We start from the raw sequence: 26,506 nt of genomic DNA on the forward strand, positions 1-26,506 counted from the left end.
ATCACCCAGGTGGCGCTGTTGTACACCCTACAGGCAATGTTGCACAGCAGCTCCACCTGTATCTGTATGATGGATGGCAGCATATATGCAAGGCAAGTAACAAGTCCATCATGCATGCATTCTTGACATTCACAGAATGGAATAGATATGCATGGGATTTCTCCATCATTGCATTTTGCCAATCTTTGTAATATTGACCTGTGTGACTCATTCCAATTTCAATTTGTGGATGACTCACACATCACCTTGACATGCATGCTCACAGTTTTGGCATCCCCACCAATCATACTTTTCAACTTCTTAGAGCAAGAAATCCGGAAAAAGCCATAAGTAATGGGGGGGGGAACAAAGGCCCCAAAATAGGGACAATTGTTAAGTACTGATCTTACAAACTTAGAAGGTTGATAGAATAACAGGCTTTGGATTAGCATGAAATTTCTGAAGGATATGAAGTCTGAAACTCAAATGTCCATCATTCTTTTCTAGCTTCAGTCTTTAATGACTTGTCAATAATTTGCCAGAAAAACACAATTTTAATCAAAACAACCAAAAAACATGAGGCAAAAATCTAGACATTCTGTGAAAATCTGTACAGTTGCGAGGTATGCCACCAGTGATTTCCCTTCAAAAGCAAAACAGCTCATACCTGTATGCGAAACTAACTACTGTAGGTAGTTTTGCATCCCACCATATACTGCCTCCAGTATAAATTTCCTCTGACAGGTGGAGCTGTTTCAAGATTGAAATCAGCCACTGGCTTCAATCTGCTACTCCATTACTTTGTGGTCATACATTGTCATGCTTTGCCAATGTAAAACTCTGAAGTGTTTTGTGTTGTCAGCATAATTTCCCTTTTGGAATCAGACATAGGGCTCCATCAGTCATCATTGCATATGCCATTTGAAAAGTGTAGGAGCCTTTCTTTATGGAATTGGGAGCAGGGTAACTGCTCAGTGTAGAGTGTTAACCCATGCCCATGCTGAAAGTCTTTCAGAATCCCAAGATAGTTGTAACAAAAGAAAAGCACTGTGGAAAGGCGCTTTGATATACCTGCATAGATATTATGTAACCATTCTGTCTTGTGTGCTGTTTCTAAAGGTAAGAAATAGTATAAAGGGATCACTGTTTTGAGAAAACCTGAATTACAATGTTCTGGGGCAAACAAAGACAAATTTCCAGGCAAAGCTGAACTGCTTATCAAAAGGGACTTTTAACCCATTTAGTGGAAACAGAGTGAGATTTATTTCTAAAGCTATTTGAAGAAACAAGGTCTTTACTGACACTCACTATTTAAGTGTCTTTGGCTTACTACTAGGAGTAGGGTAATGAATGCACATTGAAAAAGTGAAGATGTAATATATTATTACTGAAAGAACCATAGAGAAGTAGACAAAATGTTACAGTATCTAACTTCAAGTAAGGCAGTGCAGCTATAAATACTGCAACTATAGCTGCAGGGTCAAATACCAAACTAATGATATGCAATTTCAGGTTATAGTAACACTATCGATTAAGGTGCAAACAATTATTTTTATCAGTAACCCAGTACTGCAGTTAACAATTTACTCAAGTAAATAATGTATCACTGTTATTTGTAAAATCTTAAATCTAAACCAGAAATATCACTCTCTTCTTGCTATTTTACCCCCCTCCCCATTTCAGATAGCTGTTGTTAAATACAAATAAATTAATGAATTATTTTTCTCCCATAAAACAAATTTCAAAACCCATCTAAACCAAGTACATATTCAGTGAATATGCCAGTTGTTGATACTTCCGTTGGATGACAAAGCTCAAGAAATGATACTACTGTTCACTGACACACCATTGGTGGTATTCGTGGTGGTTGCTGGGCATGAGGACGTGACCAGCTTTATCCCACAGTGCACATTTTTTAGCATTTGATGTCCAGATTGTCAATAAGGGGCAGAGCCACAGTGTGAAAGCTTTCTGAAATTCTGAGCTTTGCAATTAATTAATACACAACAGGTCTGCAGCCGATCCACAGACTGCCTTCCAGATTATAAAAAAGTTGCAAAAACTGAAGTGGATACATCTTAAATATCAATGGTTGTTGAATTTCCTGGTACAGCATTTTAGTACTAAGAACAGAAATCATACAAGGTAATGGAGCATGTGTCACAAAATGACAAGTTTTATAGAAGCATATCTACAACAAACTGCTTTCTCAGAGACAGTCATGAAGAGGGCTTGACACTTATCAGACCATATTTAAAACAAACACAGGTGAACGTGCATTCTCAAAACTGGCTTCAGCAATCTGGAACAAGCTCCCTGGAGAAGTCAGGAAGTAAACACACCGGGGACATTTAAAACAAAAAAGAGCAACAACAGCTGCAGGATTTTGAATACTTAAATGTAATGGCTATCAGTGCTAGGTGTTAGTTACTCAGGGAACACCATGACTACGCAAAAGCTCACTTTATACCTGTCAACCTCCTAGTGCAAGAAATCTGGACAAAGCCAAAAATAATGCGAGGACAAAGGCCCAAAAATAGGGATGAAATTTAAATAGTGCTCTTATAAACTTAGAAAGTTGCTAGAATAACGGGATTTGAGTTAGCTTGCATTTTCTGAAAGATATGAAGTCTTAAACTTAAACTTAAATGTATGTCATTATTTAGTGTGACTTCATTCCTCACTTATTTGCCAGAAAACCATAAATGCTATGATTTACCAACCAAAAATATGATGCAGAAAATCTGGACAGTTGAGAAGTATGGCCCACTTGCACTTAATATGATTGTAAAATCCATTTACTATAAATGAGTGGCTTTACTATGCTGCATTTTGGCTACGTCAATGCATTGTTACTATAATTTTTTATATGTAGCTCTGTCCCTATGTTTGTCACATATTTGACTTGCATGTACCACTGTAAGACTGTATATTTTTACACCAAATGGTCCGGGTTGTGGTTGAAAAGGGTCTACTGACCAGCACACATACCTGGTTAACAAACTGAAATAAAGAAATGTGAAATAATTAGATTCAACATATTTAAAGTGAAGCTGATCACAGCAGAGGAGAGAAGAGTGGCTAGACAATAATCGTAACAAGTATAAAAGCTGCTAAAAGAAATTAAAGAAAATAAATGATATATTAGGAAAGATGTCATTGCAGTCCTCAAAGAAAAATAACAATTGCATAGAAAGATAAAAGCAACTCATGAAAAGTATATAATAATTCTGAAAGAAGACAGCTGTAATGTGCGCTCATATACATTCAAGCAGGTGAAATGAGGTATAACAGAATCTGGAAGTGGCTAAGCTGCAGACAGAGGAGATAGTATTAAAAGGATAAAGACACAGATTAAGCATTTTTACAAGTATGAAGGTTAAAAATGAGATACAGGAATGAAACAGTGACTGTAATGTGAATGTGGGTGCGAAAATCTGTAGTAAAATAACAGTACAAATATTATATCAGTACTGAAACTTTGCTTTTAAGGCCTGTTATAACTATGATTTAGTGGGTTAAGGTTACAGAATTATCTGTTGACTAGAAAGTTTGAGTTCTATGGCTCTAGCTTGTATAACATGTGTCCACGAAATGGCTATTTGACCAGACAAAAAGTTCTTAGTCCATCTAAAAACAAATAGTTGTGTAACCTTTCCATTTGACAAATATGAAATAAAATAATGATAAAAGAAGATGAGGAATAAAAATCGGTATTTATTAGCAAGTCTTGCTAATGTTGGTCAAGACCATTTATAGAGGATCATACATAAGGTAGGGATGGAGATTAGCTGAAATGAGATGACATCAGTGTGGCAGTACTGTAAAACTGTTAGTCTTCTAACAACATTTAACTCCAGCTATTGGGAGTCCAGGGCTAGCTCATGAAGTGTGGCTATAGATGGTTGTATGATCTTCCAAGTATGACTAACAACAAGAAGGACCCTACACATTCTGTGCTAGTAGGATACTCAATAACAACGGGAACTTCTAAATGAAAAACTGAGGAAAAATATAGGTTAGAATGCGAGTGAGATTTCATGATTTCATAGTACCAAAAGTCATATCAGGCAAACAAAACATGAACTTGTTTATGACTGATACATATAACATGTTGTGCCAATGACTGAAAGTGCCATGTTACTTGAATAAAACTGAAGAGTTATCTTTGGTGTGATGAGATAGCCCCAAGACAAGAAATTACAAAGTCCTAACCTCTGGAGATAAAGTGGGGAGATTTTCTGAGATATGACAGAGGTATTTGCCATCATCTAAAACAGGCAGATAGAGGAGGCATAATAAGCTAATTAGTGAAAAATACAAAGCATCCTCAGTAAGGAGTTTGATTCTAAACACTTCTCTAGTCTTCACTGTATTATTTGAAGTGGCAGCTCAGTCTGAGAATATAGTTAGCAAGGCTATTCAGGGGCTGTGTTGCATATGGGCTATAATTGTTACAAGAAAGCAGACAGCAATATTGCCATTATACCATATGTCAGTGCAGAGACAAGATATTAAAATGCATAGATTTACTAGTGGAGAACACAAGTAAACAGTCCAATTTTCTGTTTAAGAAACAGTGCTATACACAGTGCAGTACTACAGGAAGGAAGGAACATTTTTGTAAAGTTTGGCATCCCGTTGAAAAAAAAATGTAAGTACCACTTTTCTTAGAGAAGTTGTTTTAAAGTAAAACTTAAAAATTGAAGAGTCAAAGTGTAGTAGACTTGTTTCCTTGCACTCTACGTTGCAGTGGTTTAACATGAGCTTCTGCAGAACTGGCTGCTAAAATCTAAGATAGCACTTTCCTGATTGATGTCTCTTTGTGTTTAACAGTGAATGTCGTCACATTGCTGCAAGAGTTTTGGGAGAGGAAACAAAAGCAAAAGACTAGCTCTGAGACAGAAGGACTGGTCGTATACGAGTCTGTGCCAACTCCTGGCCCTCCATTTGTGTGCTACGTTACTCTCCCAGGAGGAAGCTGTTTTGGTAACTTTCAGGTAAGGCATTCTTAGCATTGTCAAGACTGCTGCTAAATGATGATTTTTTTACTGTAACCTTCTTTAAATGGCTAATAAAAATATATAAAGAACCATTGGTACAATTTCATACCTATTCACAGAAGTTCCTATTGATTTTTAAGAATATGTACATAATTTATTCTCAGAACAGCTTTGTATGAAACTTATATTAGGTGAAAATTGAAAAAAAAAACGTTCTCATTTCTAGGTCTGATTTTTTAATATTCTTCTTACGTAGATGTTCTTTTTTGTATAAAATGTAGGTTTCTTTCAATATGACAAGTGCAAAAGAAGCTTATGAGCAAAGCAGCTTATGGAAAGTTTATAAAGCAGCTTACTAGTATACCACACTGTTGGAAAATATTAGACCCTTAAATAGGCCAATTAATGTAATTCATTCATTGCATATTACTTTTTTTGTTGTTTTAAACAACAGTATCTTGGCTTATTACATACATGCATACATATGTACATATGTATATGTTACACACACACAGAAACACACACACACACACACACACACACACACACACACACACACACACACACACACACACACACACACACAGACAGACACACACACAATAAATATATATATATATATATATATATATATATATATATATATATATATATATGGGTCTATTATACATGATTGAAATTTTAGAAAGCCGAAACTCATATGGCCGAGACCATTTGTTCAACTCCTGAAATTTCAAACATGCAAAAATAAAAAATAAAAACAAAACGCTACATTGTTTTAAAGCTGTTATCGGGGGGGGGGGGTGCTAAGCCCCCCTGCACACCCCATGAGGGGCTTTGCCCCCCACACCCCCCTTAACTTTAATATACCAACTCTGAGATCGCACTACAGTGCGGTAAATGGAGATTCTGCCATTCTGCGCAATGAGGAGCTGTCAATTCAGAACATTCGAAATTTCAAAAGTCGAACATATGGTCTCGGCCATATGGGCTTTGGCTTATATATATATATATATATATATATATATATATATATATATATATATATATATATATATATTTTTTTTACCAGGAAAGTCCAACTGGTATAAACCCTTTATCCTGGGGGGAAAGCTGTACATTTAACACCAGTTTTGACATATACATAAATACAGTTGTGCAATATCAGAAGGAATATAAAATATAGTTAAGTATGCGTACATTTGAATATATATAGATATAGATATAAATATAGATATAGATAAAAACACAAATTCACAGAGGGAGAGGGAGAGAGACAGAGAGAGATCGAGACAGAGAGACATGGGTAGCTGGTTATAAACACATAAGTCAAAGTAAAAAATAAACTTTATTGTCATTTAGAACTACACACGTAGCCTAAATGACATTTTGTGCATCAGTTCAATTCTTGAGACTGCAAAGGAAAGTGAAACAACACATACAAGTAGAGGAAGAAACATAACTAACAAATACAATACTTCTCCAGTACACGCAAGAAAGAGCAGAGACATTTACCAACACTATTATGAGAAAAGAATACCTTCCCAGAGTTAAATTAACTACCCTACTTAAAACAATACAAAACACACTACAGATTGAAATGCCTAAGTTATTTGCCTAATATTGCACCTGAGTGAGTTAAATAATGCTGACTATGGATATAATAAATAAATATTGCACTTACTTAAAATATATGTACGTATATATTGCACAAATAAATAAAAATTGACTTATTGTGTGTCCAGACCCCTGGAAATAGTGCCTGAGTTCAGAAATCCAATCACTGTAGGGTAGAAACTGTTACTGAATCTTGTAGTCCTGCAGCGGATGCTGTAATATCTCCTGCCCGATGCCAGATGCTTAAACAGCGCATGCGCAGGATACGTGTTGTCCTGTATTATTTGGGTGGGCTTTCAGATGCTTCTTGCAGAATAAAGATGTTTTATCGGTTGAAGACTGGAACATGCTACCTTCTCTGTAACCCTCACCACTCTTTGTGGCGCCTTCCTTTCTGTAACTGTGCAGCACCCAAACCACACTGTGGTCTTGCAAGTGAGAAGGAAGCTTAGCTTTTTTCAGCCTTATTAAAAAGTGGAGGCATTAGTGCACTTTCTTAACCAGTTGGCTGGTGTTTCGTGACAGCTAGAGATCCTCTGATATGTGTACTCCCAGGAATTTCATACTCTTAACCCTCTCCACACTCTCACCATTGATCCTGAGCACTGGGTGGTTTGTTCTCCTTTTCCTGAAGTCATTGATAATCTCTTTGGTCTTGCTTACATTGAGGTCAAGGTTGTTCCCCTCACCCCAAGTGATTAGAGATGCCACCTCCTCTCTGTATGCCCTTTCATCCTCCTTTGTGGTGAGCCCCATGACTGTGGTGTCATCAGCAAACATGATGATATGGTTGGACTTGTGCTTAGCATAGCAGTCGTGGGTCAGGATGGTGAATAACAGTGGGCTGAGAACACATCCCTGTGGAGCCTCGGTGTTAATCGTGATGCACTTTGATGTGTTCTTACCTGAACACACCCTCTATGGTCTGTCAATGAGGAAGTCCAGGATCCAGTTACAGACTGATTCCTAAATGTGCCATTTTTTATCAGCTGCATTGGTAACACCATATTAAATGCAGAGCTCCAGTCTATGAACAGCATCCTCACATAGTTGTCTTTGATCGCTAAATGCTCAGGGGAGATGTGTAGCACTACTTGTATGGCATCAGCCATGGATTGGTTAGCTCTGTATGCGCACTGCAAAGGGTCAAAATCAGGAGGTAGGCATGATGAAAGATGCTTTTTGATCAACCACTCAAAACATTTCATAATAGTGGATGTCAGAGCAACTGGTCTGTAGTCGTTAGGGCTGGAGGGAGTGGTTTTCTTAGGTAGTGGGATGATGTTAGTTTCCTTGTAGCATGAGGGTACTTTTCCCATGGCAAGAGAGGTGTTAAATATTTCCTTGATCACTGTGCATAGTTGATCAGCACATATAGATAGATAAGTAATGAGCCCATCCGAGCAAAACTGATCATTATCCATGAAAACTCAACAGTGCTCTTTATCCCTTAAGGACAAAAAATATTTCAGCACTGGCATTTGAATGCATAAGTTATCTCTATAGCTAGTGCATAGCTGCCTGAATGCATTAATTAGCCAGATTCTACATGGCAGTTCTAATACTGCTAGTAGGCTGTCTGCCTGTAATACTAGAGCCAACAAATAGTTCTGTGGCCTGTGCAGCTTTGGCCAGAGCCATTAACACAGTCTTTGGGCAAGTTTGTGCTATTCTAGGTGTAGGTAATAAGATTCATTAGCACTCCATAACTTGGGAGCCTCATAGCCTTCTGCCAGCATAGTGAGTCTCTTGGTCATTCAGTTCTCAGCACTGACAGGTACAAAATTGGGCTTCCCTACTACAGGATGATATTCTCAGGGTGAGGAGGAAAAGCAGGTTCAGAGTAATGAGGAAAGGATGGCACAGCTTTGCCTCACTACTACTTCAAAACATTTTGGGATCTGGGCTACTATAAGACCTTAATACCACTTGGGTGTCCTTAACAAGCTTTTGTTAAATACCCTTAAGCACTATTATGATTGGATCTTGCTCTATGGACATGGTTAACACGTTTATCTTTTTCCCAGTTTCAGGGTTTAATCATGATTCTCCATGGACTACAAGTTGGTTAAAGTCAGAGAATCAATCAGATCTATATATTTGTAAATAGCTGGTTGCTACAACATTTGTCATTCAATGTGCATATAAAAGTCGCTGTGCTAATGGACAATTTGCTAGTTTGTCCTGTGATATTTTCATCAAATGAGGTTTCTTCGTAGATGGCATATTTGTTGCCAGAAGTCCTGTAGCTAAGTTCAGGTGAAGAAGTGGCTGCCAGGTTCACACTGTCATGGAGTGTGCTCAGTAGTGCCTAATAATTGAATAGACTGCCCAGGGTCACACTATCAGGGAGCGTGCTCAATAGTGCCTAATAATTGAATAGGCTGCCCAGGTTCACACTATCAGGGAGCGTGCGCAATAGTGCCTAATAATTGAATAGGCTGCCCAGGTTCACACTATCAGGGAGCGTGGTCAATAGTGCCTAATAATTGAATAGGCTGCCCAGGTTCACACTATCAGGGAGCGTGCTCAGTAGTGCCTAATAATTGAATAGGCTGCCCAGGTTCACACTATCAGGGAGTGTGCTCAGTAGTGCCTAATAATAGAATAGGCTGCCCAGGTTCACATTATCAGGGAGCGTGCTCAATAGTGCCTAATAATTGAATATGCTGCCCAGGTTCACACTATCAGGGAGCGTGCTCAATAAACTGAATAGGCGTGAGTGCTATACTGTGATGTGGCAATTATTTTAAGCACTGATAAATACACGTGTGTAGTAAATTAGATCATAGAAATGAGCTTATCTCCTTGTGTCCTTGAAACAATTTAGCAGTTTAGAGGTAATATCTTCCTTTGGAATGCATTGTTTTGCTCCACTGATTTGGATTGAGGGAGCTGCTAGTGTGGAGGTTGCTCAAGGACCTTGCCTAACAGTATAGTAAAGATTGTGGTTGCCATTTTTTTTTTTTTTTTTTTTAGGTCTTCTGTGTATCTGCTGTAGGACTTTTCTGTTCTAGCATAGTTCTTATTTGGGATCCTTCCCCCCAGTGCAATGAACATCAGGTTTTTCATAAGCCAGATGTGTCAAAAACACTAGATTCTGTAGTTATGCTGTGCTGATAAGTTAAAAAATCTGTATTGATGAGCGCCCACCCTGCGAAAAAAAAAAGTTGGCAAAAGGGTGGCAAAATGCTCCATTGTAGAATTAATGAAGTTTGACTTAGCAGCTCGAATTCTTTAACATGAGCTATGTGAATCATTGTTTACTCAAAGTCGATGATGATACTCTGTTTTGTCAGTGTTTTCCTGCTGTAGTAATGGCATTACTACATTAATTGGCTGTGGGACCCTTCTGCCTTTTAGTGTGGACATTATTTGTGACCTATCCCTAATGTAATGATCATTAGGCTTTTCTCAAGCCAGTGTTTCAGCAAAGATAGGTATTATATTCATGATATGTCAGTATGCTATATCAACAATTAATGGAGTCTGGTTTGGTTACATAAATTACTTTTCTGAGTCTCTCAGCCTTTAAAAGTTCAACTGTTTTATAAGGAGTAACTTACTGATTTCTCATGAGAGGTTTGTTACACATTTCAACAGTGCAGTATTCTGATTTGCTTTATATCTTTTTCATTAGGTCCATTTGCTGTTGGACTTTCCAGAATTTTGATATGGCTTTTTTGGAGACCTGCCCAGAATGCAATGGACATAAGGCATTAGGTTTTCCATAACCCACATGCTTTTTTATAACCTTTTCCTGGTTTGATCTCCATATACTAGGAAGTTTACCAATTACAGGGTAGAAAGCTATCTAGATGTGCTGTAATACAGGCAGCGATGACCATTCCTTGTGCTTTCAACAACTAACTTAGTAATATGTGCTAACCCTAATCCTGCCCCTAACTTTATACCTTACCCTAAAAAGAAATTTGTAACACTACTACTATTCAGGCAAATTAGGTCTGAATATTGTGGTAGGATTTTGGTTTAAAGATCACAAAATAAAATTGCTTTTCCTTTTTTTATCTTTAGTACGTTTAGTGTTTTGGGCTTTCACTATTGTGAATGTTCAAAATGTTTTTATTGATTTTAAATGATCAACATCATTCACAATATTGTCATGCACACACACACACACACACACACACACACACACACACACACATATATATATATATATATATATATATATATATATATATATATGGATCTACTTTCAAATACCGTAATTTCAGAAAACAGAAGACCAAAATACTGAGACGAGAATCATGAAACTTAAAATGTTGAGCCGCTAAGTTTCTACAGGGCAGGTTAAAACTTGCCCAACACAACACTAAAACACACCGCACTATCTCAAACCCAACTAGGTGGGTGGCTATGCTCAACACACCCTCCCCAACTATATATACCAACTCCAGGATTGCACTACAGTGGAGAAAGGGCATAATTCCCCAAGTTGGGCAAATGTTTGTTTTCCCTGGGAAATCTTATGTGGTTTGGTAATTTAACTTTCGTGATTCTCATCTTAGCGTTTTGGACTTTACGATTTTGAGCTTTTGATATCATGAAGTAGACCTATATATATATATATATATATATATATATATATATATATATATATATATATATATATACCTACACACACATGGTTTCCTATCAGAAGGACAAAAGCTTACAAGACCAAATGTCAAAAGACTGAAGCAGTAACTTTGAAAACCCAGAAGGTTGAATGACAAAGACCTTGACTGTGCATGATCAAGGTCTGGTGAGTATTGATTTTGCTCTTTTAGCCACTTTAGTGTGATCTCACAGTTTGTATATATAATTACCAGTGGGTGTGTGGAATGAGTTACATACCTTTCAACCTGTCAGTGCGAGAAATCTGGGCAAAACCTGACAAAATGGAGGGACAAAGGTCCCAAAATAGTGACAGATTTTAAATATTGTTCTTATAAACTTAGAAAATTGCTAGAGTAACAGGATTTTTGTTGACATACATTTTCTGAAAGAGTTGAAGCCTAAAAGTGAAGTGTATGTCATTATTTAGTGACTTCAGTCCTCTGATCATAGCAGTAATTCACCAGAAAACCACAATTGTTATGAGGAACAGACCAAAAATATGAGGCAAAAATCTGGACAGTTGAGCGGTATGATGAGGTATTGTGTTTCTTTTTCCACCTTCCGAGTTTTCAATGTTTCTGGTCCAGTCTTTTGACATTTGTTCTTGTGAGCTTTCATCCTTCTGATAGGGACCCAGTATGGCTATCTATAGCTATATCTATGTATCTATTTATATATATATTTTTTCACTGTAGTTCAGAAATACTTTTTTTAGTTGAGGGTAATTTTGCGCCACTGTTTTATTAGCCTGTTGAGGATTTTGTTAGTGTCTGTTAAGTTTGTAGGTTCATTATGCGTTTAATTAGTTTAATGTTAGATGGCGTAGGTTTTTATATTTGGGCTGTCATTTTGTTGGCAGTGTCGTTATCCATTTGGCTGTAAATCTCTTTTATTTTTTCTCTTTCTTTTAAATTTCTTCAGTCTTAATTTCATTTATTGTATGTATATTAGATTTATTTTGTGTGCATGTGGTAGTGTTTGAGGAGTCTGTGTTTTTGTTGAAACAGCAGCATTTAAAATGTAATTCTTTTCAGTTATCGTCTGATTGATAGTACTGATGGAGTGGTTAATAAATGTTTGATGACATGAGCAGAGCTGTGATGAACTGAGAGTGGTGATAAAAGTGGTCTATATTGCAATAATGTGACTCTATGAAGTATGAGCATTTTTATCAAACCCCATAATCAGCAGGAAGTGTGTGTGTGTGTGTGTGTGTGTGTGTGTGTGTGTGTGTGTGTGTGAGAGAGAATTAGCTATAGGTATGTCATCAAGTGATACTGTGTTGCAGTTGCAAACTCTGTGTGTCCTCACTCACAAGGGTACCTTACTAGTTTTCCAAAACTAAATTCCTGCATGTTAAATAACATATATGGCCAGATTCTCTGGTATATTCAAAAATGTTAAACAAATTGTAATGACTTAGACCCATTGCACTCTTTATTTGTTTGCAGTGCTACATTTTTTTAAATTTTTGCAGCCTTTGTGTCTGATAGTAACAGTACTAGGCTCAGCAGTTTGGAGAATTGACTTATACAGTAAGAAGGTTGATAGAATAACAGAATTTGTGCTAGCCTGCATTTTCTGAAGGATACAAAGTCTGAAACTCCAATGTATGCCATTATTTCGTGACTTCAGACTTCAATGATTTGTCAGAAAAACAGAAATTTTATGAGGAACAGACCAGAAACACGAGGCAAAAATCTGGACATTCTGTGAAAATCTGTACAGTTGACAGGCATAGAGATGGTATAAACACAAGAGACATTTGTATACTGCCTTCCTGACAGCACTCGCTAAGTGCTTTTATTGCTTTGAAAGCTGGTAAACACTTAGCACTTCTTTTTCTGTAACTAGTAATACATGGAGCAGATAAATCTCCACGTACTACAAAAAAATCATGATTGGGTCTCCTGTCAAAACTCATTTCTATGTGTTCCTAACATGGATGCCAAGATTCATCCCTCCATATTTTTTGTTGAGGTGAATTTCACGGCATCCATGTCATGAATGCATGATAAACCAGTTATGATTGGTGACCCACTCATATTCTTCTATATTATAAAGTTGTTATAAAGTCAAATAAATAATTCTAATTGTTAGCTTAATGATCCACTTTTTATCACTACAGATCTCAAGACATTTATGGACTCGTTAATTCCAGCAGCCACTACAAATCTTGTAAATCTTGTTGAAAATGAAATTCCATTTTTTTTTTTTTTTTTTTTTATACATAAGGTCAGATTTCAAGACATTGACATAGCAAGAGCGAATAAATAGTGTCTACTGTGCTGCTATTACTACACTGAACAGTAAAAGTCAATGTTTCCCAAGATGATATCCTAGGAGGAGGGGTTCACTTAGTTTATTAACTAACAATGCAAAAGTATAGAACTGAATGGTACTCACTATGCCTGGAGCAGATAATTAGATTCCATAACAGTCTATGTTAATGAAACTCTTTACTTATTCTGAACATATTATTTAACCTACATGAGGACTCAGAGAGGCTGCCAAACCTAACTGAAGTTTCTGGGTGCAGCAGCTCCATCTGTATGCGAAATCTGTTATTGCAAGCAGGGAACCTGACTACAATACCATGTCCAACATACATCAACTGCATGTGGGGGCCACTAGCCTAACAGGAAATAATCTATTTTTGAGACATAATATTAAAGAGAACCATTGTAACAGGAATTCAGGGGGGTGGCTCACACTAGACATAATCGAACATATGCATGGTCCCAGACATTCCCACTAAACTCTCAAAACCTTCAGTACTGCTCCACCTGTAAGTGGCACTATGTACTGAAGGCAGTCTGGCTTCTTACCAGGTATAGACTGCAGTACCTAATTCCACATACAAGTGGAGCTTCCATCTCAACAAGAAGCCCATTCCTTTTAATGTGCGTTGCCACTTATTCAGTTTCATACATTATTTATTTATTTATTTGATATTTGCTTCCCGGGATAGTCCAACTGGGTCACATGACCCATTTTCAGAGGAGGCCGGGGGAGAAAAGCTCCACACAAGACAATCTGTTACAACATACAATATATCACATGCTTTCCAATATCACATTAAGTTACACATTACAATATTACAGTAAATTACATATGTAAGGGAAGTAGTGAACAGATATACTTAGTGTCACTTGTGTATTAAATAGTTGAATATTTAGAATTAACTTTAGTTTGCTGAGATAATCTTTGTGGGTAGCATAGTTTTCTTAAGGGCATTTTCCTGTTGCCATGATCATATTAGAGTGGAAAAAGTCAGAGTTTTGATCCCTGGTAGATATGTAGGTAGCTGAAGATAGAGTGGAGTTTGGTTTTGATGAGCTTTAGTGAACTTTGCCAATATACAACAGTGAATTATTTTATGAGATAAGCCCAAATGTTTTGAAATTATGCATATGAGTTCACCAGCCTCCATTAGCATATGCTGAATGGGGACTGTCAGAGCCCTACCTTTTGAACTCAGGCGTGGGTAACTACTCAGTTTATCATGTTATTCCATACTCTTTGGGGCAAATAAAACTCAGTTCAGTTTATGTCAGCTGACAATCGATTTATGTATAGACTAAATAGCAGGGGATCATGAATGCATCCCTGATGAGCTTCTTTTCACTGACTTATAAGTAATCTTCTGGTGCCTGTCCGTACTCTTAAGTGTAGCGGAGCACTTGGCTTGGGCTCCAGTGCTTACTACTCAGGGGGAGGACAGACTAGAAATGTTGTGTGGATTGGGAGAGCCTTTAGAAGACAGTGAGGGATATCATCAGAATTAGTGATAGATGCATGGCAGTCAGATTCCATTGTAAAGACAGGACAGTAATCATAAGCTCAGCCTATGCCCCACAACAGGGTTGTGATAGTGCGAAAAAGAGTGCATTCAGGCAGCAGTTACAGGACCTAGTATATGAAGCAAGACAATGTGATGTGCTGTTGATAATGGGAGACCTAAATGCCCATGTTGGGACAGACAGAATAGGATATGAGGGCTGTCTGGATCCACATGGGTAGGGAAACAGGAATAAAGAAGGAAAGACCATTTTAGACTTCTGTCTGGCAAATGACTTGATGGTAGCCAATGCATGGTTCAGTAAGAGAGACAGTCACAAGATCACATGAAAGAGTGGCCAACATGCACAAGCAGACTTCCTCCTAGTAAGGAAATGGTATTGGGGTAGATTGCAAAGTCATCCCCAGTAAAACAGTCAGCCCACAGCATAAACCACTGGTAGCCACAGTCAGCTGCAAGCAGTGGTAAGAGAAGGCTCTAAGATCAAAAGAGACTAGTCTGAGGATATGGAAGTTTACTGGTGAGAAAGTACAAGAAACAGGTGGAGCTGAAGAAGAATGGAAGCTTCTCAAAACAGCATGCGTGAAGACTAGTGAAACGATAATTGTCTGACTGGATTCTGGAAATAAGATACCTAAGGAAAACTGGTGATAGAATCCAGAAGTTCAGTAAGTTATTAAAAAAAAGAAAACGTGGAGTGTAGGAAAAAGTGAGAGACAAAAAAGATGGATCAGGTTAAGAGAGGCTAAAAGAGCAGTCACAATAGGAAAGAACAAGGCCTCAGAGACACTCTACCAGCTTCTGGAAGGTGACTCAGCAGATGGCACAGAGAAACCTTGTCAGGTTACAAGGCAAGGACAGAACGATAAAGATAGTCATCAGGCATTCTTTATAAGAGATACCAGTGACAACCTACTCACTACTCCACAGGACATCAAAGGCAGATGGAAGTACTTCCAGCAACTTCTGAATAAAGAAAACCACACAGAGGTTGTACTGCCCCAGATACAGCCTATGACGAAAGAGGAAGAAGATCCAACTCTAGAAGAAGTAAGAACAGCACTAAGTAAACTGAAGTCAGAGAATGCAACAGGCTAAGATGAGATTACAGCAGATATGATCAAGCTGCTGGGTGCGAAAAGGAAGAAATGTCTCCATAGGATACTCATGACAGTATAGAGGGAAAGGTGTATCCCAGATGACTGGAGAAAAAATCATTTTAATGCCAGTGTAAAAGCTCCAAGGGGGAGATCCTAACTGAGGGCAGTATGGACGTATCGAACTTATGTTACACTGCATGAAAGTGCTAGAGAGGGTGATTGATAAATGATAAATGAATACATTAAGTAGTTAAAAATAAGGTGGGAGATGTGCAGTTCAGATTCAGAGCAGGATGTAGCAGAACTGACTCAATGTTTGCAGTCAGACGGATAGTTGAGAATAAGCTATAGATGAGGAAAGAGTCCAACTGGACATTCCTACACTTGGGGAAACCATATGACAGGTCCAAAGAAAGCTGATTTGGCAGTCCTGTGATGGCATGTATTCCAGGAAACACTGGTGGAATTAATGCAAGCTATGTACAAGAATCCAATGACACAAGTACGAACAGTATGTGGACTCACAAAGAGGTTTCCAGTAGGAGTGGGTGTGTATCAGAGTTTAGCTCTGAGCCTACTACCGTTCATACTGGTGATGGACTACATTAGCAAACAGGTCAGAGGGAAGAGTTCACCAAAGCTGTTGTATGCAGATGATGTGGTATTACAGGCAGACTGAATAAGAACTTTGACAAATTACAGGGAAATGGAATGCAAAACTCACAGGGCATGTAATAAAACTGAGTACAGACGAGACAATTGTCGTATCAGCAAACAAAAACGAGATAGAAAGGAGAAGAATGGACAGGTTAACATCTTCAAGTATCTGGGAGGGATGGTTACGGAGATGCAAGTCAATGCCATTGGCCTCTGGCTGACTAAATGTGTTGATAATTGCAAATTAGGAGAAATCATAGAATCCCCACTGACACAAATTTTCTCTAGGAAGGGCTGACACAGAGAAGTAACTGGTGTCAGAGCCATGGACTAAAACTAAATGCCAAGAAATGCATAATAGTATCCTTTGGGAAGTCATCCGCCCTTGGTAATTATCATATTGACAACACACCCCTAAGAATTGACCTAGTAGTCAGGGACTTGGGAGCACTAAAAGACAGTAATATTGCCTTTGGCCATCACATGTCTACAATAATGAAGAAATTATTCTATGTTGTGCAACTTATAAAACTAAGGTATGGCATCTAGTTTCAAGGAAATCATTGTTCCACTCTTTTCGGCATTCATCATACCTATCATTGAGTACAATGCCCCCTTTGGTATGTACCTAACCAGGCACATCCAACAACTGGAACTTCCACAGAGGTTCCTCACTAAAAGAATACAGGGCTTAAGTAAAATGTCCTATGCAGACCACCTCAGCGCCCTATCCCTGTATTCTGCCTCCTGCAGGCAGTTGAGGGGAGATCTATGCTTGACATATAAGGCATTGTCAGACCCCACCCTGATTGACCTCCTACATATCTGCAAAACAAACAGCACCAGAATTATCTGTTCTAAAGACTGAAACCTTGCCTGTGATATCAGTAGGATCTCCTGGACAGACAGGTATGTATCCCAGAGACTACCCCTTCTCTGGAACAGCCTCCCTATCCATGTGAAGCAGACTTCCTCCTTAACCCAATTCAAATGTAACTTGGACAATTGGATGGGCAACAGGAAATTGGTCCCTGGTTTGGCACCTATATCTCCAATGGGCACAGGCAGCCTGTAAATGGTTCATCTCCCAGGCCCCTGCCTGTAAATATTTCATCTCTCAAGCCCCTGCTTACACTTATCAAGGGTATCAGAACTTGTCAGAGATTTGGAATGCATGGTTAGGCTTAAAAAGGCCTTTGTGGTCATTAGCCTAGTACACACCCTTGAACCTATGAACCTATAAGTCTGAATAAAGAGGTCAAACCTAAAATCTGAGGAGCTGCAGCCAAATAGCACAGAGTATCAGGGGGAGTGTGTGACAGAAGAATGCTAAAGAAGCTGAAAAGTAAGGTGTAGAAAACGGGAGAGTACCAGTACTACTGTATGGTACTGAAATGTGGCCGTGAATACAGAGCAGCTGAGGAAGATAAAGGTGATAGAACTGAAGTGTCTGAGGCAGGAGGTAGGATGCATGCTGTGGGACAGATGAAGAAATGAGGACATCACAGTAGAAGCCAAAGTAGCTCCAATTGCCAGGAAGGTCAACGAAAAAGATTATGATGGTTTGACACAGGAAAGTAGGAGACAATCTGGTGAAGAGGAGTTGGGACAGACAGGAACTAAGCAAGAGGAAATGAGGGCATCTAGCAAAGAGATGGATGGACTGAGTGAGAGAAGAGCTGCGATAGTCAGGCATTTCTGTCAAAGAAGGTGGGAGAGTGGCACTGAATCAAGCAGGATGGCAGCAGTTGACACAGTACCCCATAGCCATACAGAAAATGGGAAAATAGAGTTAATGATGATGACCCGATTTTGTCAATGTGACTAATCGTGCCTCTTAAGATATCTTCTTATCTCTTATATCCCCCCAGGACCTTGTCCACTGGCTCCTCTACCTTCACCCAGCTGGCCCAGTCATGCCAGTGGAATGGGAGCCAAGTATTTTCAGTCTAGGCAAAAGCCATACAGCCCATTTGTTCTTGCCTAAGAATTCCTAACAGCTCTTTATTCCTCGGCAAGAAATGAATGTTAGAAAATGGGGCAGCCTGCTGGTCCTGTGGGGGATACCATCTTCCATTAGAAGTACACCTCTCCCCCCTTGGCAACTCCTCTGAGCTAGGAAGTGTGTCTCTGCATGCAAAATCTCTCTCAGCTACATAGTGCAAATGCACACCGGCAGCATGGTATTCAGCCACGCATCATACACTTTACAAAATCGTGACCTTTGTTCAATCACATTCTAGTGCAAGATATAACAACTTCTTTAGTGGGGGTGAGTCAAACAATCAGTTGTGAAATGGCATGCCAAAATCTATCACTAGTGTGAAATTTAACTTCCAAATGATAGCAATACTGATGAAAAGACTGCTAGATCACATTTAGAGGGTATATTTATCAAGGACAGTCATTCATTTATTATTTTCTAAATCCCTTATCATGGTGAGGATCTTAGTGGTAACAAGCCAGGCAGGACAGAACAGACTTTTCTAGGTCTACCAACACTTTTATCTCATCTTTTGGGCTTCCTAGATGTTCCCAGGTAAGCTGAGAATTGTAATTCATCCATCATATCCTACGTTTGTCCTGGTCAGTGTGCTGTGCCTGAGACATACGTCCTGTGACAGACACCCAAAGGGCATCCTTCCAAGCTGCCCAAACTACCTTGACAGACTCCTCTAAACACAAAGGAGCAATGGATGCTCTCTCAAATTCTTTCCAGTTGCCAGACCCCTCATTCTATCATGAAGGAGGGTGACCTGCAAAGCAACCTTATTTTTGCCACTTGTAACTACAAGCTTATACTTTCAGTCACTACCCAAAACTTATGACACTAGATTAGAATGGGGACACAGACTGACTGGTAAATTGAGAGCTTTGTCCTATGACCCAGTTCACAATTAATCACCACAATCTGATGTAGCACCTGCAATATTTCTGCCCCTGCACTTGTTGACTGGTTAGTTTCCCAATCCCATCAGCCTTCACTCATAAATAAGAACCCATGATAATTAAAATCCTCCACAAGATACATCTCCCTGCTTCATCTGTAGACACCAAGTAAGTAGTTTTGGGAGAGATTCATGACTTCTGATTTGGAGGCACATATTTCCATCTCATCACCTCCACTGTGAGCAGCAAACTGCTTCAGTGTAAAAATTTGTCTAAACAGTTCAAGACATTTAAAATTCATATTTGCAATTTACTCAATCTTACGTCATTCACTATACTATACTGCAGCTGTTTAAGGCGTGTGCCTAGTCCTAGCTGTTCTCTTGTACTAAAAATCATGCACAGATAGAAACAGTATAAGAAACAACAATTGCTGTGAGTTAAATATTACCAAAGAATTGAACAATGTCAGCAAGTGTTTCTTTATTGTGTGCTGTATGTAATCAGTGTGTCCCATTGTGCAGGAGTGGTGCACTTCCTGTTGTGTATTCCACAGTTCTGTATTATTGACAGAGGGATCCATGATCATACAATTAAAAAATAATCTACTTTATACTGGATTCATCCACATACGCAGTGGGAATGTCATTAAGGTTTCTGCAGCATTGCCTGGGATTCACAAATGTAAATTACAAGCTACACTGTAGAGCAGGGCAGGAAATTATGAGACTGCAATTATGGGTTATTAGAAACAACCTGTGCAGTCTCATGTCCAGTGGTGATGTTTTGGTCAGAATAACATAGCTGAGCAAGTAGACCAGATCATCGTTGCTAATGCAGAAGGCACAGGCACACACAATCATGTATTATCCAAAGAGATGCAAGCGCATTTTCTGGTGGGTGGTACTCTTGGCTTACCCACCATTCAGTGACATGATCAAGTTCCCACTAATAGGTCAGGATCCCCTTTATTAGCATATGTACTAATGGGATTTTATTTGTTGGCTTGAGCAAAAAGTTCATATCCATTATGAATTGCTGTTGCTCAAAACCACAGAGAACAATGCACTGCAGCCCACTAAATTTTATTTATTTTTTTATTTATCATTTGTTTTACCCAGCTAAATCTGACTGGACAGCTGGTGTCTGTTTTCAGCGGAGTCCTCGGGAGAAAAGCTCCAGGAGTTTAATAAGACAGTAATACAAAACAGTAATACAAGTAATAATGTGTTAACAATTGAGCTAAAAAGGGAGAAACTTGAAACAAACAGCATCTTGCAATCAGAAGATCACAGAGACTACAGTGATAGTACAATAACTGAAGCCCAACTTACTTAGAAGAAAAAATATCCATATTTACAATATTTACAGTTAAAAAGCATGAACAGGACTCCTGACATGTTTAGGAGATTCCAAGTCTAGCATTAGAAGTAATATATAAGCATGAAGTATTCAGAAGTAGGCCTATATTGCAACAATTAGAAAAGTATGGTGCATCTAGATGGTAGTATCATGTAGGTAAAGGGGGGCATTAAAGCTTGGTTGTTCTGTAGACTAGAGGGATTTAAGGAGGTGAGCTTGCAATAGCAGAGAGAGTTAGCATAAAGGTGGGTTTTCAGGAGGTTTTTACATATGGTTGCACGAGTATGTGTCCTAAGGTCGGGTAAGAGAAAGTTCCATGCTTTGGCAACCTCATAGGAGAAAAGAGCTTCTCCCGAGCTGTTCTTCCATGGATTGACCTCGATCAAGGATTTGTTGCTTGAACGTAGTTCCCTATTGGAATTGAGGAAGTTTACAATGTCAGCTAGGGCAGGGGTTCTCTCAGGTTGGTATAGGATTTGATGTGTAATGATGAGTTGGTGGTAACTCAGCAGGTTTGGGAATTCTAGCCAGTGCAGTTTAAGTAGGGATTGACAGTGGTGGGAACATGATTTAGTACTGGCAGCAAACCTGGCTATTTTATTGTAGCAAGTGGAGAGTTTGTTGAGGTCAGATTTGAACTGGGCAGGCATAGAGCAAAGTTGATAGGAGATGATTTCTGGCTATGGTAGCCCTAGTCGTGGGAGTGAGGAATTGTTTGGGTATGGTACAGGATTCCTAGTTTTTTAAGTTTTTTATATTAAATGTTTGGACTAGTGCAAATAGTGGCTGCACACTGATTGTGGACAGGTTGCAAATATTACCTATGTCTGTGATCACCAGTGTGGTTTACTGAAGTGGCAGTTTATTGAGGCAGAACCAAGTCCTAACAAACCAAAGTGAGTCAACTTCCCTGAAATGCCTGACATACCTGAGATGCAGTTAAAACAAAGAGCAGACACAGAAAACATATATAGTAATAATTTGCAAGATCAGCTACTGTACTCTGCATAATTACATGGATGGAGTGATTGTTGTTGTGGCATGTTGCAAATATTAAGCCCACCTCCATATGTGTGTGACTTAAGTAGAATTATGGTCTGGGGTGTGGGCTCATACATGGGTACTCATCTTGAATATCTTATCTCTTGATGACTCCTTTGTGGCTTTGCGGTATGATGCATAGAAATATATGTCTCTGTGTTGTCATTTACTAGCAGGTTGCGTGTTACACCGTGCTTTCATTTATTTCCTGTCTTTTTGGGGTCCACAGCCTCACATTACCATCAAGCATCCCTTTTTGTCACGCTGCTGACTCATTCAGTATCATTCAAAGGTGACAACCAGGCACTTTAGTGGTTCCATAATCCTTTGTGGGAGGTAAAGCTACTTTATTATGTGCCTGCATCCCCATGCATGGCTAGTACTTCCGCAACGGCTTGCAACATTAGATGTATGCATGCTGCCACATGTGCAACCTTCATTCTGATGCTTTATACACCACAGGGGCAAACATGGAAAATAACAGTCTTCTTGATGTTTAAACTATAGTCCCTCTTATACGAAATGGACAAGTCAGCACTTGTTACTCCCCCCCCCCCCCACCCAAGTGCCACCTCCTCTAGTACATTGACTATCTAGGAAAAAAAATCAAGACTTTATCCCCTTGAAGCCAACAGAAATGGGGTCTTATTTGTGTTTTCAAGGAATTGTAAGTGTGCTGTGTACCTTGGTCAGCTGTTATTCATTGACCTTTAGTAGACTCCCCCCATTATGTTGAAGTTTGCATTGTTTGAATAGGCTCATTTAAATTTAAGGTGGATTACTTGACATCCAGCTTTACCTCTTTAAACCCCAATGATGCGAAATGATTAAGGATTAAAAAAGCCCAAATTAAGTAATAAATAGGCCTTCTTACTGTTGTTTGTAACCTAGGGAGTGAGCATGCACTGAAGCCTGCCAAATGAATTGTGCAACTTGGTTGGAGTAGCAACAAAGGACCATGGTTACTAAAAATTTTCCTTGTAGATGAGTGAAGGTGGAGACCAAATGTGAAGCCTGTTGCTAAGCCAACTATAGCTGAACAGCTCTAAGACATGATCTAGACGTGGTCTGAATCAAAGGGGTGAAACTGGAGTGGAGGATACAGGTTGAGGCCATGGCTGAGTAAAATATATTTTATGCACTTATAGATAAGATAGTTGTAATGGCAGCAAATGGGGAGGTCAGAAGAAGCTGTAAATTCATATTCTATAGCTCTGTGGGCTACATGTTTGCAAGTTACACGGGTGCAGGATGAAAATGGCTGCAAGCAGCATGAATTAACAGGAATTTAGCTAACCTCAGCAAGTTAAGATATGAAAGTGATTCCATTCCAGAATTAACTAGCAAAATCTTCCTCAAAGTGATGGCTGTGGTGATATGGGTTACAGGAGCAATTTCACAGCTAATCATTCATATGTAATTGTAAAAGAGTTGAATGTGAACAAATGATGTTTGTTACACTGAGTGGTACTAATGGTGTTACTTTGGCTAGCCAGAATTTTTGTACAAGAAATAAAAATCTAATCATGGCAAGTGAAAAATACATTTTCTCATTACCTGAGTTAGTAGGGTATTGCACTGTCTCCAACCGGCCATTAGGAGATCAAGAATGTTAACTCATTTTAAAAGACCTTTTTGCATGGACCCAAGGATTTATGATCAGGTTGGAATGTAGTAGGGCTCATTATGACCTCCTCTGATGTTCTGAGCTTTTAAATGGCATTGTAACACTTGATGTTATAGACAACAAATCCAGTATGTGCTTTTAATTATGTGTTGTTCCATATGTACCAGTCTGTTTGTGTGTGTGCAGGTAAGTATGAATGTTTGTGTGTGTGTTCATGTAAATGTGATTGTATATTTCTACATACATTTATATGTGCATGTATATGTGCTCATGTAATTGTATTTATTCATGCATACATATATCTGTGCATGGGTACAATACAATAGGTTAAATTTACCATTTGTTGAAGAAGTTTCCAATGTCAAAAGGGGTCAAATTGAAGTTTTGTCAAGTGGCAGAATAATCAAAGTGTGAAACATCAAATGTAAGGTAAGTGGAAAGAGGAAGTAATGCTGAAACCTTAATTTGTAATGAAAGTTTTTTTTATTGCGGCCATACCTCTCAACTATACAGATTTTTGCAGAATGTCCAGATTTTGGCCTCCTGTTTTTGGTCTGTTTTTCATGTACTTCTGTTTTTTTGTCAAATTAGTGGTAAATCATTACATATTGCAGTTAGCAAATAATGACAGACATTTGAGTTCCAGGCTTCATATCCTTCAGAAAATTAATGCTAATGCAAAATGTGTTATTCTATCAACTTTCTAAGTTTATAACATCAATATTTAAAAATTGTCCCTATTTTTGGGCCTTTGTCCTACTTTTATTTATGGCTTTGTCCAGATTCTTTGCTTTAAGAGGTTGAGAGATATGGTGCGCGCGTGTGCATGCACACGAGGGTATTTGCAGGTTAAGATTCGAATATGGGTGAGGGAAGGAGATAGATGGACAGGTATACTTGAGTACTAGTATTTTTTGAGGTGTGTCTGTGTGCCTTGTTTAATGATATTGTTAAAGGGAGGGTGTTTAGTACCCTAATGTGTAGGGTTAAGGGTAGAGGTAGATTTATGGTTAGCTCACATGAGTAAAGTAGTAAAAAAGACTCAGATACTCAAATGTGCTAACTCTAACCTTACCCGTACCCCTGCCCCTAACATCATCTCTACGCATTATGGTACTAAAAGCTCTTTTTCTAACAGTAGTACTATTGAGGTAAATTAGCTGTAAATTAGTAGTCTGTTTTCTTCTTATGGTTGTTGTTGTTTAACTGACTGGAAAAGGAAATTGCTTTCTTTTCATGATCAGTTTAATGGGTCAAGAAAATAACGTTTTGATGAAAGGTAGGTTTGAATGCTTTTTTAGATTAAATGTGTGATGGCAATTTGAATGGGTGATTTTTAAGCAATAACCGATTTGTGAGGGTGGGTATATGAGGATTTACCCATGGTTGGTCTGGTTTGATCATGAGGGTGAAGCCTCACTGATTAAATAAAGTTAACAATGGGTAAATGCTCATATACCCACACCAACGACTTGGTTAATGTTATTATATAATGGCATTATTTAAGAAAGAAATTGCTTAACTTTCTTTGCATAACAGTGCTGTAGTCTTCTTCTGTATTGTTTCCTGTTCCATGTTTATTGATGTGCTGCGCATACATATGAGTCTTACATTCCCACACTTGTACAGTACATCAGTGCTGTTCAATAGAAGCAACGGAGAAAAAAAGAATCTCTGTTGCTTTATTCTTTTTTTTTTTTTTTTTTTTTACTATAAAATCCAGACAGTTCACAGTTATGAGAGTCTGCTGCCAAGACACTGCAGAAATACAAAGAAAATCAGGTACGTTTCTGTTTTCTTAGTTTTGCAGACGATACCTGATTTTTCTTGTATTTGGTCTGTACTCCATACATACTTCTCAACCTGTTAGCTCAAGAAATATGGACAAAACCTTAAATAATGGGGGACAAAGGCCTCAAAACAAGGACAGGTTGCAAATGTTGCTCTTATAAACTTAGAATAACAAGATTTCTGTTAGTGTACAATGTGTGAAGGATATGAAGGACAGACTGTAAACGTCACTATTATAAACTTAGAAAGCTGCTGGAATAACAAGATTTATATTAGCATGCATTGTCTGAAGGACATGAAGTTTGAAACTTAAATGTGTGTGTCTTTATTTATTGACTTCAATCCTCAGTGATTTGTCAGAAAAACACAAATTTTATGAGGAACAGACTAAAAATATGAGGCAAAAATCTGATAACTGTGAAATGTCTGGATTTTATAGTAAAAAAAAAAAAAAGAATAAAGCAGCAGAGAGAGGGTTGGGAGGGTGGCCTAATGGTTAAGGTGTTTGCCTTACAAAACCAAGGTGCAGGGTTTGAATCTCACAAGGGATAATTGGTTAGGCTTAAAATGGCTCACAAGAGCAGTTAGCTTAGTACTAATCTATGAACCTATGGACATTTGAGAGGTATGCCTTTGTAACACATATCAATAGAAAAAAATCTGGCCGCTGAATGGTACTTTAGCAGCCAGACTTTTTTCTACTGGTATATGTTCAATTTACAACAGGCACACTGGTTGTTGTGCAATCTGCATGCATGTTTTTGTATAACAATGACCCATGATTGTATAATTAGTAATATACTCTTGTATATACATACTGTTCACAACCCAGTCCAGCTTTGTGGGTTAAACAGTTCACACATTTTAGGCTGATTTTTAGACTGAAGCATTGATGGCAGCTTTTTGCCTTCTCATAGACTGATGATTATGGACTTACTGGCAGCTCATTGTGATATAGTCATTTATGAGACAGAAGATACATACAAGGTCCTTTCTGTTAGGATACAGATATTAT

At 38.4% G+C, this 26,506-nt stretch overlaps 1 protein-coding gene across 1 annotated transcript in view; it reads left to right on the top strand.

The window, feature by feature from the left end:
* Window positions 1-26,506, top strand: part of LIX1 (limb and CNS expressed 1) — a 1,193,673-nt gene that overhangs the window by 407,553 nt on the left and 759,614 nt on the right. The window contains exon 2 of the mRNA XM_044063916.1: window positions 4,816-4,979. Coding sequence (XP_043919851.1) covers window positions 4,816-4,979 — 164 coding nt within the window. The remainder of the gene's footprint in view (window positions 1-4,815; window positions 4,980-26,506) is intronic.

The sequence above is a fragment of the Protopterus annectens genome, chromosome 2.part2 (genome assembly GCF_019279795.1).
Source record: "Protopterus annectens isolate FY-2018-M chromosome 2.part2, PAN1.0, whole genome shotgun sequence".
NCBI classification, from domain to species: Eukaryota; Metazoa; Chordata; order Ceratodontiformes; family Protopteridae; genus Protopterus; species Protopterus annectens.